The sequence below is a fragment of the Paroedura picta genome, chromosome 4 (genome assembly GCF_049243985.1).
Source record: "Paroedura picta isolate Pp20150507F chromosome 4, Ppicta_v3.0, whole genome shotgun sequence".
NCBI lineage: Eukaryota > Metazoa > Chordata > Lepidosauria > Squamata > Gekkonidae > Paroedura > Paroedura picta.
Genome location: NC_135372.1, coordinates 145496658 through 145511521, shown reverse-complemented (window position 1 = coordinate 145511521; position 14864 = coordinate 145496658). Strand labels below are relative to the sequence as shown.

At 57.7% G+C, this 14864-nt stretch overlaps 1 protein-coding gene across 2 annotated transcripts; it reads left to right on the top strand.

Moving 5' to 3' along the window:
• The first annotated feature begins 8199 nt into the window (after positions 1–8199).
• On the top strand, positions 8200–13283 carry LOC143836619 (eppin-like). Of its 2 annotated transcripts, none has more exons than XM_077336109.1 (4): positions 8200–8368; positions 10056–10232; positions 11341–11508; positions 11857–13283. In XM_077336109.1, the coding sequence occupies exons 1-4, from the start codon at positions 8293–8295 to the stop codon at positions 11865–11867; spliced, it is 432 nt and encodes a 143-aa protein (XP_077192224.1). In that variant the 5' UTR covers positions 8200–8292; the 3' UTR covers positions 11868–13283. The 2 variants fall into 2 exon arrangements, with proteins under 2 accessions (XP_077192224.1, XP_077192223.1); XM_077336108.1 differs by having other exon boundaries at positions 11341–11512.
• Positions 13284–14864: the final 1581 nt, after the last annotated feature.

Here is a 14864-nt window from a genome sequence, read left to right as displayed (position 1 = left end):
TGGCAGCCCCCAGGGAGGGGGCAGGGATTTTTAAAGCCAGGGTTCCAAATGTTGTTGTGTTGTTAGGTGTGAAGTCGTGTCCGACCCATTGCGACCCCAGGGACAATGATCCTCCAGGCCTTCCTGTCCTCTACCATTCCCCGGAGTCCATTTAAGTTTGCACCGACTGCTTCAGGGACTCCATCCAGCCACCTCATTCTCTGTCGTCCCCTTCTTCTTTGGCCCTCGATCGCTGCCAGCATTAGGCTCTTCTCCAGGGAGTCCTTCCTTCTCATGAGGTGGCCAACGTATTTCATCTTCAGGATCTGGCCTTCTGAGGAGCAGGCAGGGCTGATCTGACCGGTTTGTTCGCCTTGCAGTCCAAGGGACTCGCAAGAGTCTTCTCCAGCACCAGAGTTCAAAAGCCTCAATTCTTTGACACTCGGCCTTCCTTATGGTCCAACTTTCGCAGCCATACATTGCAACTGGGAAGACCATAGCCTTGACTAAAAGCACTTTCGTTGGCAGGGTGATGTCTCTGCTTCTTAGGATGCTGTCTAGATTTGCCATAGCTTTCCTCCCCAGGAGCAAGCGTCTTTTAATTTCTTTGCTGCAGTCCCCATCTGCAGTGATCTTGGAGCCCAGGAAAATAAAATCTGTCACTACCTCAATTTCTTCCCCATCTATTTGCCAGGAATTGAGAGGGCCGGATGCCATGATCTTTGTTTTCTTGATGTTGAGTTTCAAGCCAACTTTTGCACTCTCCTCCTTCACCCGCATCAACAGGCTCTTTAGTTCCTCTTCACTTTCTGCCATTAGAGTGGTATCATCTGCATATCTGAGGTTGTTGATATTTCTCCCTGCAATCTTGATCCCAATTTGTGACTCCTCTAATCCCGCATTTCTCATGATGTGCTCTGCATACAGGTTAAATAGGCAAGGCGACAGTATACAGCCTTGCCGAACTCCTTTCTCAATTTTGAACCAATCAGTGATTCCATGTTCAGTTCTCACTGTTGCTTCTTGACCTGCATATAGGTTTCTCAAGAGATAGATAAGATGCTCTGGTATTCCCATCTCCTTAAGAACTTGTCACAATCAAAGGCTTTAGGGTAGTCAATGAATCATAAGCAGAAGTTTTAATGGAACTCCCTAGCTTTCTCCATGATCCAGGGTATGTTGGCAATTTGATCTCTAGTTCCTCTGCCTCTTCGAAATCCTGCCTGTACTTCTGGAAGTTCTCGGTCCACATATTGCTGGAGCCTAGCTTGTAAAATTTTGAGCATAACTTTGCTAGCATGAGAAACGAGTGCAATGGTGCGGTAGTTGTGGGGCAAATGTGGCATCATTTAAAAACTTACTTAAAGCATTTAGATGCTCCCCTTTCTCCCAGGCCTCCTGGGATCCAAGGCAGGAAACAGCAACATGAACAGTTTAATAAAACATGACATTAAAAAACAACAATCCCAGCTCTGAGCCGCTGAGATATTTTTGGTAGGTAGCATGGGCTCATTGTGCAATCATCCCATTATCATTTTGACCACTTTAAAAAGCTGCATGTGGTGTGAGTGTGTGGGGGGGGGGGAACAAAACTACGACTCCCTTGAAGCTGTACAAGAATGCGCATGCGGGCGTCCCTAGAAATCAGGACAGTTCAGGCTGCCAGAGAGTCCGAACAGCAGGAGAAGAGGTTCCTTTCCCCCTGCGCTCTGGGGCCCCTTCCCAGGATGGGAGGCTGGAGGGTTTGGGACTCTTCAGTGCAGAAAAGATGGCTCAGGGGGAGGTGGCAGAGGCTTCTGGAATTCTGCGTGGGGCGGAGAGAGCTGACAAAGAGAACTTTTCCTCCCAAAATGCCAGAACGTGAGAGCATCCAGGACAGACAAAAGGGAATCCTGCTTTACACAGAGAGTGATTCAAAAGTGGAATTCAGTGCCAGAGGATGAAGTGACGACCGCAGGAATAAGCAGTTTGAAAAGGGGCTTGAATAGATTAATAGAGGATTGAGTTTATCAGTAGCTGTACCCAGGGTGGCTGTGGGGAACCTCCACCTTCAGAGGCACTAATCCTCTGACTCACAGATCCAGGGAGCGACACCAGAGGAAGGACTCCGCTTTTGTTCTCTTGTTGGCTGGGTGAGGCAGGAGGCTGGACTAGATGGACCACTGGCTGATCCAGCAGGGCTCTTCTGGAGTGGGAAGGTGCCATCAAAAGGACACGCAGTAATGGGTTTAAACTACAAGTACAACGATGGATGGAGTCACTGAAGCAGTCAGTGCAAACTTAAATGGACTCCGGGGAATGGTAGAGGACAGGAAGGCCTGGAGGATCATTGTCCATGGGGTCGCGATGGGTCGGACACGACTTCGCACCTAACAACAACAACAACGATATAGGCTAGATATCAGGAAAAAATCTTTTCACAGTCAGGGTAGTTCAGCAGTGGAATAGGCTGCCTAAGGAGGTGGTGAGCTCCCCCTCACTGGCAGTCTTCAAGCAAAGGTTGGATACACACTTTTCTTGGATGCTTTAGGATGGTTAGGGCAGATCCTGCGTTGAGCAGGGGGTTGGACTAGATGGCCTGTGTGGCCCTTTCCAACTCTATGATTCAGTGATTCTATTATTCTTTAGGATGCTTTGGGCTGATCCTGCGTTGAGCAGGGGGTGGCACTAGCTGGTCTGTATGGCCCCTTCCCACTCTATGATTCTGTGATTCTAATATGCTGATAACTCCCAGGTCTATCTGTTGAAGGACAGCCAGGTCTGCCGGCTGGTTGTCTGGAGGTAGGGACAGAGTGGCTCAAGCAGAGTGGCTCAAGCAGTCTGGGAGAAGGAGGCGGGGCCAGGGTGGGCAGTCTGCTTAGCATGGGGAGGGGGCCCTTTAATGGGATGGGCCCCCAATATTGGCTGGGCTGCCCTCAGCAGCCTGTCCTTGGACTGGCCACCCATGGTAACCACTTGGATTGTAAACTAAACATGAGCAGGCAGTGTGATGCAGCGGTAAAAAAGGCAAATGCCATTTTGGGCTGTATCAACAGAGGCATCACATCAAAATCACAAGATGTCATAGTCCCATTGTATACGGCACTGGTCAGACCACACTTGGAGTACTGTGTGTAGTTCTGGAGGCCTCACTTCAAGAAGGACGTAGATAAAATTGAAAGGGTACAGAGGAGAGCGACGAAGATGATCTGGGGCCAAGGACCAAGCCCTATGAAGATAGGTTGAAGGACTTGGGAATGTTCAGCCTGGAGAAAAGGAGGTTGAGAGGGGACATGATAGCCCTCTTTAAGTATTTGAAAGGTTGTCACTTGGAGGAGGGCAGGATGCTGTTTCTGCTGGCTGCAGAGGAAAGGACACGCAGTAATGGGTTTAAACTTCAAGTACAACGATACAGGCTAGATATCAGGAAAAAAAAATTCACAGTCAGAGTAGTTCAGCCGTGGAATAGCCTGCCTAAGGAGGTGGTGAGCGCCCCCTCACTGGAAATCTTCAAGCAAAGGTTGGATACACACTTTTCTTGGATGCTTTAGGATGCTTAGGGCTAATCCTGCACTGAGCAGGGGGTGGGACTAGATGGCCTGTATGGCCCCTTCCAACTCTATGATTCTATGATTCTATGATTCTATGATTCACTGCTTCCTAGACAGGTCCTAATTCTTGGGCAGGAAGGCCTGGAGGATCATTGTCCATGGGGTCGCGATGGGTCGGACACGACTTCGCACATAACAACAACAACAAATTCTTGGGCACTTTCATGCGCTGTTCCTTGTAGTCAGGACACAACCCTTCTTCCCTGTTCTGTGGTTGATTATCCCGAGTGGGGAGAGCTGGCGGGCGGCCTCTTTGCTTCCCAGGGCACCTTCATTGTGGCACCAACATGGCTTTGGTAGCTCTCCCTGTTCTTGGTCTTGCCACTGACTGACTGGTTGCATTGCCAGCTGGATGGGCTCTCTGTCTGTCTGTCCGTCCGTCCATTGTTACCCCATGTGCTCTCCAAAGAGCTTAGAGTGGCAGACTTGATGCTCCTCTCTTCCATTTTATCTCCACAACAATCTTATGAGGTAGGCTGAGAGGGAGCAATTGACCCAAGGTTGTTGGCTGGGCTTCATGGAGATTTGAACTTAGGACTTTCCAGTCTGAGTCCATCATGCTTCTCCTGGATGCTTGAGGCTGATCCTGCCCTGAGCAGGGGGGTGAGACAAGATGGCCTCTGTGGACCCTTCCCACTCTAGGATTCTAGGAGTCTAGTTCAGCAGTGGAAGGGGCTGCCTAAGGAGGTGGGGAGCTCCCCCTCACTGGCCGTCTTCAAGCAGCAGCTGGACAGATCCTTCTCCTGGATGCCTGAGGCTGATCCTGCACTGAGCAGGGGGTGGGACTAGATGGCCTGCATGGACCCTTCCCACTCTAGGATTCTAGGAGTCTAGTTCAGCAGTGGAATGGGCTGCCTAAGGAGGTGGGGAGCTCCCCCTCACTGGCCGTCTTCAAGCAGCGGCTGGACAGATCCTTCTCCTGGATGCTGGAGGCTGATCCTGCACTGAGCAGGGGGTGGGACTGGATGGTCTGCATGGCCCCTTCCCACTCTAGGATTCTAGGACTCTAGTTCAGCAGTGGAAGGGGCTGCCTAAGGAGGTGGGGAGCTCCCCCTCACTGGCCGTCTTCAAGCAGCGGCTGGACAGATCCTTCTCCTGGATGCTTGAGGCTGATCCTGCACTGAGCAGGGGGTGGGACTAGATGGCCTGCATGGCCCCTTCCCACTCTAGGATTCTAGGAGTCTAGTTCAGCAGTGGAAGGGGCTGCCTAAGGAGGTGGGGAGCTCCCCCTCCCTGGTGGTCTTCAAGCAGCAGCTGGACAGATCTTTCTCCTGGATGCTGGAGGCTGATCCTGCACTGAGCAGAGGGTGGGACTAGATGGCCTGCATGGCCCCTTCCCACTCTGGTATTTTGGAGTCTAGTTCAGCAGTGGAAGGGGCTGCCTGAGGAGGTGGGGAGCTCCCCCTCACTGGCCGTCTTCAAGCAGCGGCTGGACAGATCCTTCTCCTGGAAGCTGGAGGCTGATCCTGCACTGAACAGAGGGTGGGACTAGATGGCCTGCATGGCCCCTTCCCACTCTAGGATTCTAGGAGTCTAGTTCAGCAGTGAAAGGGGCTGCCTCAGGAGGTGGGGAGCTCCCCCTCACTGGCCGTCTTCAAGCAGCGGCTGGACAGATCCTTCTCCTGGATGCTGGAGGCTGATCCTGCACTGAGCAGGGGGTGGGACTAGATGGCCTCCATGTCCCCTTCCCACTCTAGGATTCTAAGAGTCTGGTTCAGCCGTGGAATGGGCTGCCTCAGGAGGTGGGGAGCTCCCCCTCACTGGCCGTCTTCAAGCAGCGGCTGGACAGATCCTTCTCCTGGATGCTTGAGGCTGATCCTGCACTGACCAGAGTGTGGGACTTAGATGGTCTGCATGGCCCCTTCCCACTCTAGGATTCTAGGAGTCTAGTTCAGCCGTGGAATGGGCTGCCTGAGGAGGTGGGGAGCTCCCCCTCACTGGCCGTCTTCAAGCAGCGGCTGGACAGATCCTTCTCCTGGAAGCTGGAGGCTGATCCTGCACTGAACAGAGGGTGGGACTAGATGGCCTGCATGGCCCCTTCCCACTCTAGGATTCTAGGAGTCTAGTTCAGCAGTGGAAGGGGCTGCCTGAGGAGGTGGGGAGCTCCCCCTCACTGGCCGTCTTCAAGCAGCGGCTGGACAGATCCTTCTCCTGGAAGCTGGAGGCTGATCCTGCACTGAACAGAGGGTGGGACTAGATGGCCTGCATGGCCCCTTCCCACTCTAGGATTCTAGGAGTCTAGTTCAGCAGTGAAAGGGGCTGCCTCAGGAGGTGGGGAGCTCCCCCTCACTGGCCGTCTTCAAGCAGCGGCTGGACAGATCCTTCTCCTGGATGCTGGAGGCTGATCCTGCACTGAGCAGGGGGTGGGACTAGATGGCCTCCATGTCCCCTTCCCACTCTAGGATTCTAAGAGTCTGGTTCAGCCGTGGAATGGGCTGCCTCAGGAGGTGGGGAGCTCCCCCTCACTGGCCGTCTTCAAGCAGCGGCTGGACAGATCCTTCTCCTGGATGCTTGAGGCTGATCCTGCACTGACCAGAGTGTGGGACTTAGATGGTCTGCATGGCCCCTTCCCACTCTAGGATTCTAGGAGTCTAGTTCAGCCGTGGAATGGGCTGCCTCAGGAGGTGGGGAGCTCTCCCTCACTGGCCGTCTTCAAGCAGTGGCTGGACAGATCCTTCTCCTGGATGCTGGAGGCTGATCCTGCACTGAGCAGGGAGTGGACTAGATGGCCTGCATGGCCCCTTCCCACTCTAGGATTCTAAGAGTCTAGTTCAGCCGTGGAATGGGCTGCCTCAGGAGGTGGGGAGCTCTCCCTCACTGGCCGTCTTCAAGCAGTGGCTGGACAGATCCTTCTCCTGGATGCTGGAGGCTGATCCTGCACTGAGCAGGGGATGGGACTAGATGGCCTGCATGGCCCCTTCCCACTCTAGGATTCTAGGAGTCTGGTTCAGCAGTGGAAGGGGCTGCCTGAGGAGGTGGGGAGCTCACCCTCACTGGCCGTCTTCAAGCAGTGGCTGGACAGATCCTTCTCCTGGATGCTGGAGGCTGATCCTGCACTGAGCAGGGGGTGGGACTAGATGGCCTGCATGGCCCCTTCCCACTCTAGGATTCTAGGAGTCTGGTTCAGCAGTGGAAGGGGCTGCCTGAGGAGGTGGGGAGCTCCCCCTCACTGGCCGTCTTCAAGCACCGGCTGGACAGATCCTTCTCCTGGATGCTTGAGGCTGATCCTGCACTGAGCAGGGGTTGGGACTAGATGGCCTTCATGGTCCCTTCCCACTCTAGGATTCTAGGAGTTTAGTTCAGCAGTGGAATGGGCTGCCTAAGGAGGTGGGGAGCTCCCCCTCACTGGCCGTCTTCAAGCAGCGGCTGCACAGATCCTTCTCCTGGATGCTTGAGGCTGATCCTGCACTGAGCAGGGGGTGGGACTAGATGGCCTGCATGGCCCCTTCCCACTCTAGGATTCTAGGAGTCTGGTTCAGAAGTGGAAGGGGCTGCCTGAGGAGGTGGGGAGCTCCCCCTCACTGGCCGTCCTCAAGCAGCGGCTGCACAGATCCTTCTCCTGGATGCTTGAGGCTGATCCTGCACTGAGCAGGGGGTGGGACTAGATGGCCTGCATGGCCCCTTCCCACTCTAGGATTCTAGGAGTCTGGTTCAGCAGTGGAAGGGGCTGCCTGAGGAGGTGGGGAGCTCCCCCTCACTGGCCGTCTTCAAGCAGCGGCTGCACAGATCCTTCTCCTGGATGCTTGAGGCTGATCCTGCATTGAGCAAGGGTGGGACTAGATGGCCTGCATGGCCCCTTCCCACTCTAGGATTCTAGGAGTCTGGTTCAGCAGTGGAAGGGGCTGCCTGAGGAGGTGGGGAGCTCCCCCTCACTGGTGGTCTTCAAGCAGCGGCTGGACAGATCCTTCACCTGGATGCTGGAGGCTGATCCTGCACTGAGCAGGGGGTGGGACTAGATGGCCTGCATGGCCCCTTCCCACTCTAGGATTCTAGGAGTCTGGTTCAGCAGTGGAAGGGGCTGCCTGAGGAGGTGGGGAGCTCCCCCTCACTGGCCGTCTTCAAGCAGCGGCTGCACAGATCCTTCTCCTGGATGCTTGAGGCTGATCCTGCATTGAGCAAGGGTGGGACTAGATGGCCTGCATGGCCCCTTCCCACTCTAGGATTCTAGGAGTCTAGTTCAGCAGTGGAAGGGGCTGCCTGAGGAGGTGGGGAGCTCCCCCTCACTGGCCGTCTTCAAGCAGCGGCTGGACAGATCCTTCTCCTGGATGCTGGAGGCTGATCCTGCACTGAGCAGGGGGTGGGACTAGATGGCCTGCATGGCCCCTTCCCACTCTACGATTCTAAGATTCTAGGATTCTATGCTGATGGTTACATCACACAGGCTCTGTGGCTTGCCCAAGGCAGGACTTGAACCCAGGCCACGTCCGGTCTTCCTGCAGGGCGCTTCCTTGGCTCGGCTGCTCACCCTGCCTGCGGCCTGTCTGTGTTGACACTGGAGGTGCCTTGCAACAAGGCCTCCCTGTGCCTGGGCGTCACCCGTCAACACCGCCCCTGCACTTTGGGAACCTGCCTGTCTGGGCCGGGCGTGGCTCAGGGGCTGGATTAGAGGGGAGCCAGCTCTGGGCAAGCCACAGCACATCCCTCGGGAGCCGGCCCCTCCCGCCTGGCTCTTTAAAGCCTGCCTGGGCCGGCTGGCGGGGCTCAAACACAGCTCAGCGGCACCATGAAGACAGGCAGCTGCCTCCTGGCCCTGCTGGCCCTGCTGGCCCTCGGGGCCTCGCTCTCGGCAGCCAGCCAAGGTGAGCGCCAGCAGGCAGGGGTGGGGGTGGGGGGGCAGAGTGGGGCCACGGGAGAGGAAAGGTCCCCCTTAAGCATGCTGGGAGAGGCCAGCCGGCTGCATGTGTGTCAGCAGCCAATGGCTATTTTGATCCAGGGGCACTCCGGGGGGGGGGGGGAGGTGGGCAGGGCGTATGCCCAAGGCACCGGCTGGGGGGGCACAGGAGGACTCTGGGTGCTACGCTGCCCCCTTAGTGGCAGGTGGGCTGGCCAGTGGAGGAGACGGGTGGGGCTCGTGGACTGGCCAGCAAAGGAGATGGGTGGGTGGAAGCGACCCCTGGGGCAGATGGAGGGAGGCTGCCTGGGGGAAGAGACGTGTGGGGCCAGCAGGTTGGCCAGTGGAGGAGACACAAGGGGCGGGTGGGCCGGTGGGGGAGACGCGTGAGGCCCAGGGTGGGTGGATCAGCTGCCCACACCCTCCCCCCTTTCCCCAGAGGCCAAATAGGCTGCCCCTGTGTGCATCTCCCTCACCCCTGAGCTGCTAGACAGCACTGCCAGCCTGTCTGGGGAGGTTCTACTGTCAGGGAGACCTTAGAGGTCCAGGGGGTCGTGCTGAGGAAGGGGTGCTGGGCAGAGCATTCACACTGGGTCCAGAACTGTGGCCCACCACCTACTGTTGCCAACCTCTGGGTGGGGCCTGGAGTTCTGCCAGGATTACAGCTCATCTCCAGACTACAGAGCTCGGTGTCCTTGGAGGAAAGGGCAGCTTTGGGTGGTGATCTCTGGGACAATGGACCCTGCAGAGCAGGGGTGGGCAAACTGTGGCCCTCCAGATGACCATGGACTACAATTCCCATGAGCCCCTGCCAGCGAATGGACATCTGGAGGGCCACAGTTTGCCCACCCCTGCTGTAGAGGTTCCCCCGAGCCCTGTCCCTCCCCTCCCCAGGCTCCAACCCCAAATCTCCAGGGATCCCCCTCCCACAGTTGGCAACCCACCCTTCCCTCTGCTTCCTTCTTGGACCATGCCGGTGCTGGGCTGCTGCTTAGGGCAGCAGACTTCCTTGTTCTGGCCCTCCGGGTCACTGGGAGAAGGTGGCCCGGTGTGGGTGCCCGGATCTCGAGCACTTAAAGCACAAAGCAAACCCTAATTAAAAGATTCAAATGAGCAGCCGTGTTGGTCTGAAGCAGCACAATAAAATCAGAGTCCAGGAGCACCTTTGAGACCAACCAAGATTTATTCACAGAATCACAGAATGATAGAGTTGGAAGGAGCCATAGAGGCCATCTAGTCCAACCCCCTGCTCAACACAGCATCAGCCCAAAGCATCTTAAATTCAAGGCGTGAGCTTTCGAGTGTAAATGTCTGATGAAGGGTGCTTGCACTCGAAAGCTCACGCCTTGAATAAATCTTAAATGTGCTACTGAACTCTGATTTTATTGTCCTAATTAAAAGAGTCACAGGCCTGCAGGTGGGCATTAGTCCTTTGTGTAACGTGTCTCCTTCCTTGAGCTCTGGGAAACCAAGGCAGGCCTGCTTTGTGTCCAGGGAGAACCGGAACCCAGGTCTACACACCCCAGTTCTCTGCCGCAGCCCCCTCTCACTCTCCTAGGCCTATGGGGAGGGTCCGTCTAGCTCAGGCGTGGCTCTCCTCAGTCCTGCGCAGCCCTTGGCGTGCCCTTCAACCCGTGCCCTTCAACCCTTTGCAGCCAAGGAAGGCTTCTGCTACAACGTGGCCCCTCTGGGGGACGTCTTTGACGAGAAAGACTGCAGCGCCTGCCTCAAGAACAACACCTGCTCCACGTGTGTCAACGACTCCCAGTGTCCTGGCCCCCAGAAGTGCTGCCCGGGGGACTGCGGCTACGTCTGCCAAGAAGCCGTCTTGGGTAGGTTCCTTCCCCTGCTGCTCGGCTCCATTGCGGGGGGGGGGGGGGGCTGAGAGAAGCCCCTTAGATCTCCCCCAAGAATTCTGGAAAGTGGGGCCACTTTGGGGGCTCCCCACACGCTTCCCTGGGCCAGCAAGCGGTGCCAGGGCCTGAGGGCATGTGCATGGCCATGGAGGGTTTGCCCAGAATTAGCGGAGCCCCTGGACTCAGACTGAGGCCTCTCCTGATGGCCGGTTTTGGCCCCATGGTGGGGGTGGGGGTGGGGTCATCGCCAAGTGGAAGGGCCTCTGCTCGGCCTGCAGAACGTCCCTGGCTCAATTGGCAGCATCTCCAGGTGAAAGGGCCAGGGGGGAGGTGAGGGGAAACGACCTTTTCCTGCCTGGGACCCTGGAGAGGGGACACCAGTCCGAGCAGACCATACCGACAGCAGGCAGCTTCATGGGGGGCCCCAGGGTTTGGCTGCAGAAGGTTACAAAAGGGATGTGGCTCAGTGGCAGAGCATCTACCCGGCATGCAGAAGGTCCCAGGTTCAATCCCCGGCAGCATCTCCAGTTAAAAGGAACAGGCCGGAGGGGATGGGGAAGACCGTTCTCGGCCTGGGACCGCAGAGAGGTGCCTTGACAGCTCTGTTCAAAGGACTCTGGGGCACTGGACCCATAGGCCTTGTGGACGAAGCACCTGCAATCTGAGCAGACCTTACCGACCTTGATGGACCAAGGGCCTGATTCATCCTAAGGAAGCTTTACGTGTCAGGAAGCACAGAGGAAGCACAGAGGTGGGGGGGGGGCGGATTTTCAGACTACGGCAGCCTCTCTTACTCTTGAGGAACCCCTGAAACACCCACCAGGCTTCCTGGAACAGAAGCGGCTCAATCATGCGGAATGTGGGGACACGACTGGAGCTACCCCCCCCAAGAGGAGCTTGGGATTCAGCGGTCGGGGGAGCAATTGTGCGCTGGGGGGGGGCATGGCTGCAGTTGGGGGGAGTGACCCCCCTCTTCCTGTGTCCCGGAAAGTGTCAGGGCCCGGCCCATGTCCCCCTGCCCGCCCCGCCCCGCCCCGCCCGTCTCACCCGCTTTGCGCTGTGTCTCCCCCTCCGGGTGCCACAGAGTTCTGCCACCTGCCCTCGGTCTGCGGGAACTGCAAGGCCATGTTCAGCCGCTTCTTCTACAACGTCTCCAGCCGGAAATGCGAGCCGTTTGTCTACGGGGGCTGCGGTGGGAACAAGAACAACTTTGAGACGGAGGACGAGTGCTCCAGGACGTGCGTGGCCGCCGGTAGGTGAGGCCCGGCCCTTCGTTGCCGCCCCGCCCCACCCCACCCCACCCCGGAGCCGCTTTTGGGGGGTGGGCAAAGCAGAATCGGTGGCAGAATTCCCACCACCTTCTTACTAGGCATTCATTGGAGTCGGACTGGGACCCCGTGTGGGAGGGAGGGGAGGGGAAAGGGAAATGCTCAGGTGTGTGACCTGGGGCTGGCCTAGAGTTGGGGTGGGGACTGGGGTGTTTCTTACGGGGTTGGCCATTCAGCTCTACGGGGGACGCCAAACTTCTCGTTGCAGAGAATTCCTAAGCGGGAACTGAGTTGATTTCCCATACATGACCTTCCTCCCTTTCCTCCCACAGGGACAGCATAGAAAGAAAAAACCCCTCTGTCCCTCCTTGTCCTTCTCTCAGCGCCAGATGCACTGTTCCCTCTAGCCCTGCAGCGTCCGCTTTCCTGGCCTGGTGGAGGAAGCAGCACGAGCGCAGCCATCTTGGACTTCAGCCTGAACAACCAGCCAGGCGGAGTTGGGGGTGACGAGCCCACTCCTCTCAGGCCCTTTGAGAGGGATGCAGGGCTGTGTCTTTCCTCTGAGACCCGGCCTGAAGGACAGCCTCCCAGCAGGCTGGGCCACACGTCTCTTGCCATTTGCTCTCCCCGAAATGATGCCTCAGGCCAGAAGCTGCATTCGTGGCCCCTTCTCCCTGTCCCGTAAGAGGCAAAGCAGCCTTCCCACAGGTCTCCACAAGGGCTCTGGGGGCAGCTCTGTCTGGGTCCACCCTGCAGTCGATGACTGTCCCCCTCAGCCCGCCCGTTTCATGGCCAGGCGGCCGGCCGTCTCCTTCTTGCCTGGGGCCAGGTCGGCACACGAAGCCACGGGCCCCCTGCAGGTGACAAAGAACGTGGTTTCCCCCCTCCTGGCGCTCCCATGTGTGGCTGAGGGCCTTGGGATCCAGGGCACTTGCCTAAGAAACACGCAAAGGACACTTTCTCCCCGTTTGGGGACCAAGAATGGGGTCCTTGCCCAACAGACCAGAACTATCCCTACTGTGTCTCTGGGGGAGGGACCCCCACCTCATGATCCCAAAGATGCCCCTCTGGCCCAGAGACTCAGCAGGCGGGCAGACCCCAACTGCTCCGGCCCCAATGCTGGAGGATCTGGACGCATCTGAGCATCGCACTTTCCGGTGAGGGCTGTTCTCGCAAGCTGTGTGCTCCTTCCAACCCTTGGGTCAGATGTGACTGGTGGGTCCCCTTCTGTTCCCCGGCAGGCCTGATCCCAATTTGGAAAGGGGGTTTCAGCATTGCCCAACCCCAACTAGCCTGCTTGCCCCCCGGGCCTTCCCCCCAGGCCCTCTTTCCTGTGGCCTCTGCACAAGGCCTGCCTGACAGGAGACCTTTCCACAAGAGAATGTTTTGCAAGCCTCACAAAAGGACAAGGGAGGGGGGGAGGGAATAGCCGTCCAGGTGTGAACGGGGCCAGTGGGGGGGGGGGCAAACAGAACCCTCCCAGCAATCCGATGCTGCTGCTAGTTGAAGGCTGGCCAGGAGAACGGGGGCTCGTTGGACCTCCCGTCTCTTGCCCCCCCTCCTTCTCCGTTCTTTCCACGGTGCCTCAGCAACGGGGAAGGGCCCCGCCCAGGAGGGAGAGGGCCCCACCTTGCTCAGGGAAGCTGCCGGGGGCTGGGGGGGCTCTGCTGTTTTGTAAGGCGGAAGTGCTGCCTTCACCCCTCCCGTCGGTGGACCCCAAATCTTCCTCTAATATATTTTTATATTCAGTTATTACTAATGCACTTGTCCTCAATTGTGTCCAGTCGGGTGTGGATCTGTGTGTGTGTGTGTGTGTGTGTGTGTTGCGAGCAGCACTGACTGGGCGGCCGCAGGGGCAGTGGGGAAGCTGCAGGACCGCACAAGACCTGCCGGCATGAGAGGCAGCCGGAGAGGGACAGCCCAGGGCAGGACGGGCCCAGGAGACCCGTGGCGGCAGAATCAAGGGGGGGGGGGGTCCCACATCAGGATGGGAAACCACACATGGGGGGGGGTGGCGGCAAAGAGGCAGTCTTGGATCCAGATGGCAAAATGGGGAGGGGGTCCAAGTGGGGGTTGGAAAGCATCAGGTCATTCTGTCCCACCACAGGGGTCCCTGCCACGATGCCTCTGCAGGGGAAAGGAGGAAGCATCCCTCCGAGAAAAACGGCCCCTCATTTGGAGCAGGGCCAGCGGAGCCCCTTGACCCAAAAGCCCTCGGCTGCTCCCTCGGACTGGTCAAGGCCTCTTGAAGGGCCGTGCGGCCGGAGGTCCTTCAGACTGGAGATGCCGCTGGGGATGGAACTGGGGGTCTTCGGCATGGGGAGCGGGGGCTGCACCACTGAGCTGGGACCCCTCCCCTGGCCTGGCCTGTGAAGGTGGCCGCCAGCAAGGGCTTCCAGGCCGAAGGGACTGGAAGCTTTTCAGATTCCAAAAGTATTTGGAGCTGCAGACAGACTCCCCTGCAACCCCCGTGGTGTCTCCCTGTGTTTCCTGGCGGCAGCCGTGTGAAGGGAGCTCTCACTGCCTTTCCCAGGGGGAGAAAGGGGAGCCATCTTTTCTTTCCTAGGGGAGGAATAAGCGTTTGGGGTTGCCAATTCTGGGTCAGGAAATTCCTGGGGATTTGGGGGTGGAGCCTTGAGAGGGTGAGATTAAGGAAGGCTCTCAGCTGGGGAGAATGTCTCCAAAGGAGCCCCCTCCAAAGCAGCCACTGACTCCAGGGGAGCTGACCTTGGCTGGCTGGGGGTTAACTGTAGTAGCAGGAGATCTCCTGGTGCTGCCTGGAGGTTGGCAGCCCTTCTCAGACCCCGGGAGTCTCGTTGGCCTTGAAGGCACGGCTTCACTGCTCATCCTGAGGGCCTGCCTACTTGGAATCTTAGAGTCCCTTTTTGGCACACTGCAAGGCTTGGCTTGGAGCCAGAGAGCAGGAAAACCTGCCTGCCCACATGCCAGAGGTTCCATGCCGGAGAGTCACATCAGCCGACCCGCCGTGCGGAACTGGAGTCACGCCTTCGCTTTCTCAGAGGTGTCTGCATTGCCTTGGCAGCCGCTGTGGCTGAGCTCCTCACAGGCCCTGGGGAGGGCCCTGATCCGGCAGCAGGGGGCAGGTACCTGGCAGGAGGGAGCAGGCCACGGAGGGACCACCCGGGGACCCCCTCCCCACACAAACCATTCGCCTCTCTGTGGAGTCAGGGGGAGTGTATTCCCCAAACATTTCCCCCGAATATATTCACCTGTGTCTGAGAAGCCTGCTTATCTGGATGAATTTTGAGCAGGCCTCCTTGGCCCATCTTTCCTCCTAGTTCACAGGAGGCCCATAAGCCGGTGAGGGGGGGGGGTCCTC

Bases quoted from the DNA above. Each gene is read 5' to 3' on its own strand.
- LOC143836619 (XM_077336108.1), top strand. From the start codon at position 8,293: ATGAAGACAGGCAGCTGCCTCCTGGCCCTGCTGGCCCTGCTGGCCCTC. The intron at 8,369-10,055 runs GTGAGCGCCAGC...AACCCTTTGCAG, and splicing joins GCTCTCGGCAGCCAGCCAAG to CCAAGGAAGGCTTCTGCTAC. The intron at 10,233-11,340 runs GTAGGTTCCTTC...CGGGTGCCACAG, and splicing joins CTGCCAAGAAGCCGTCTTGG to AGTTCTGCCACCTGCCCTCG.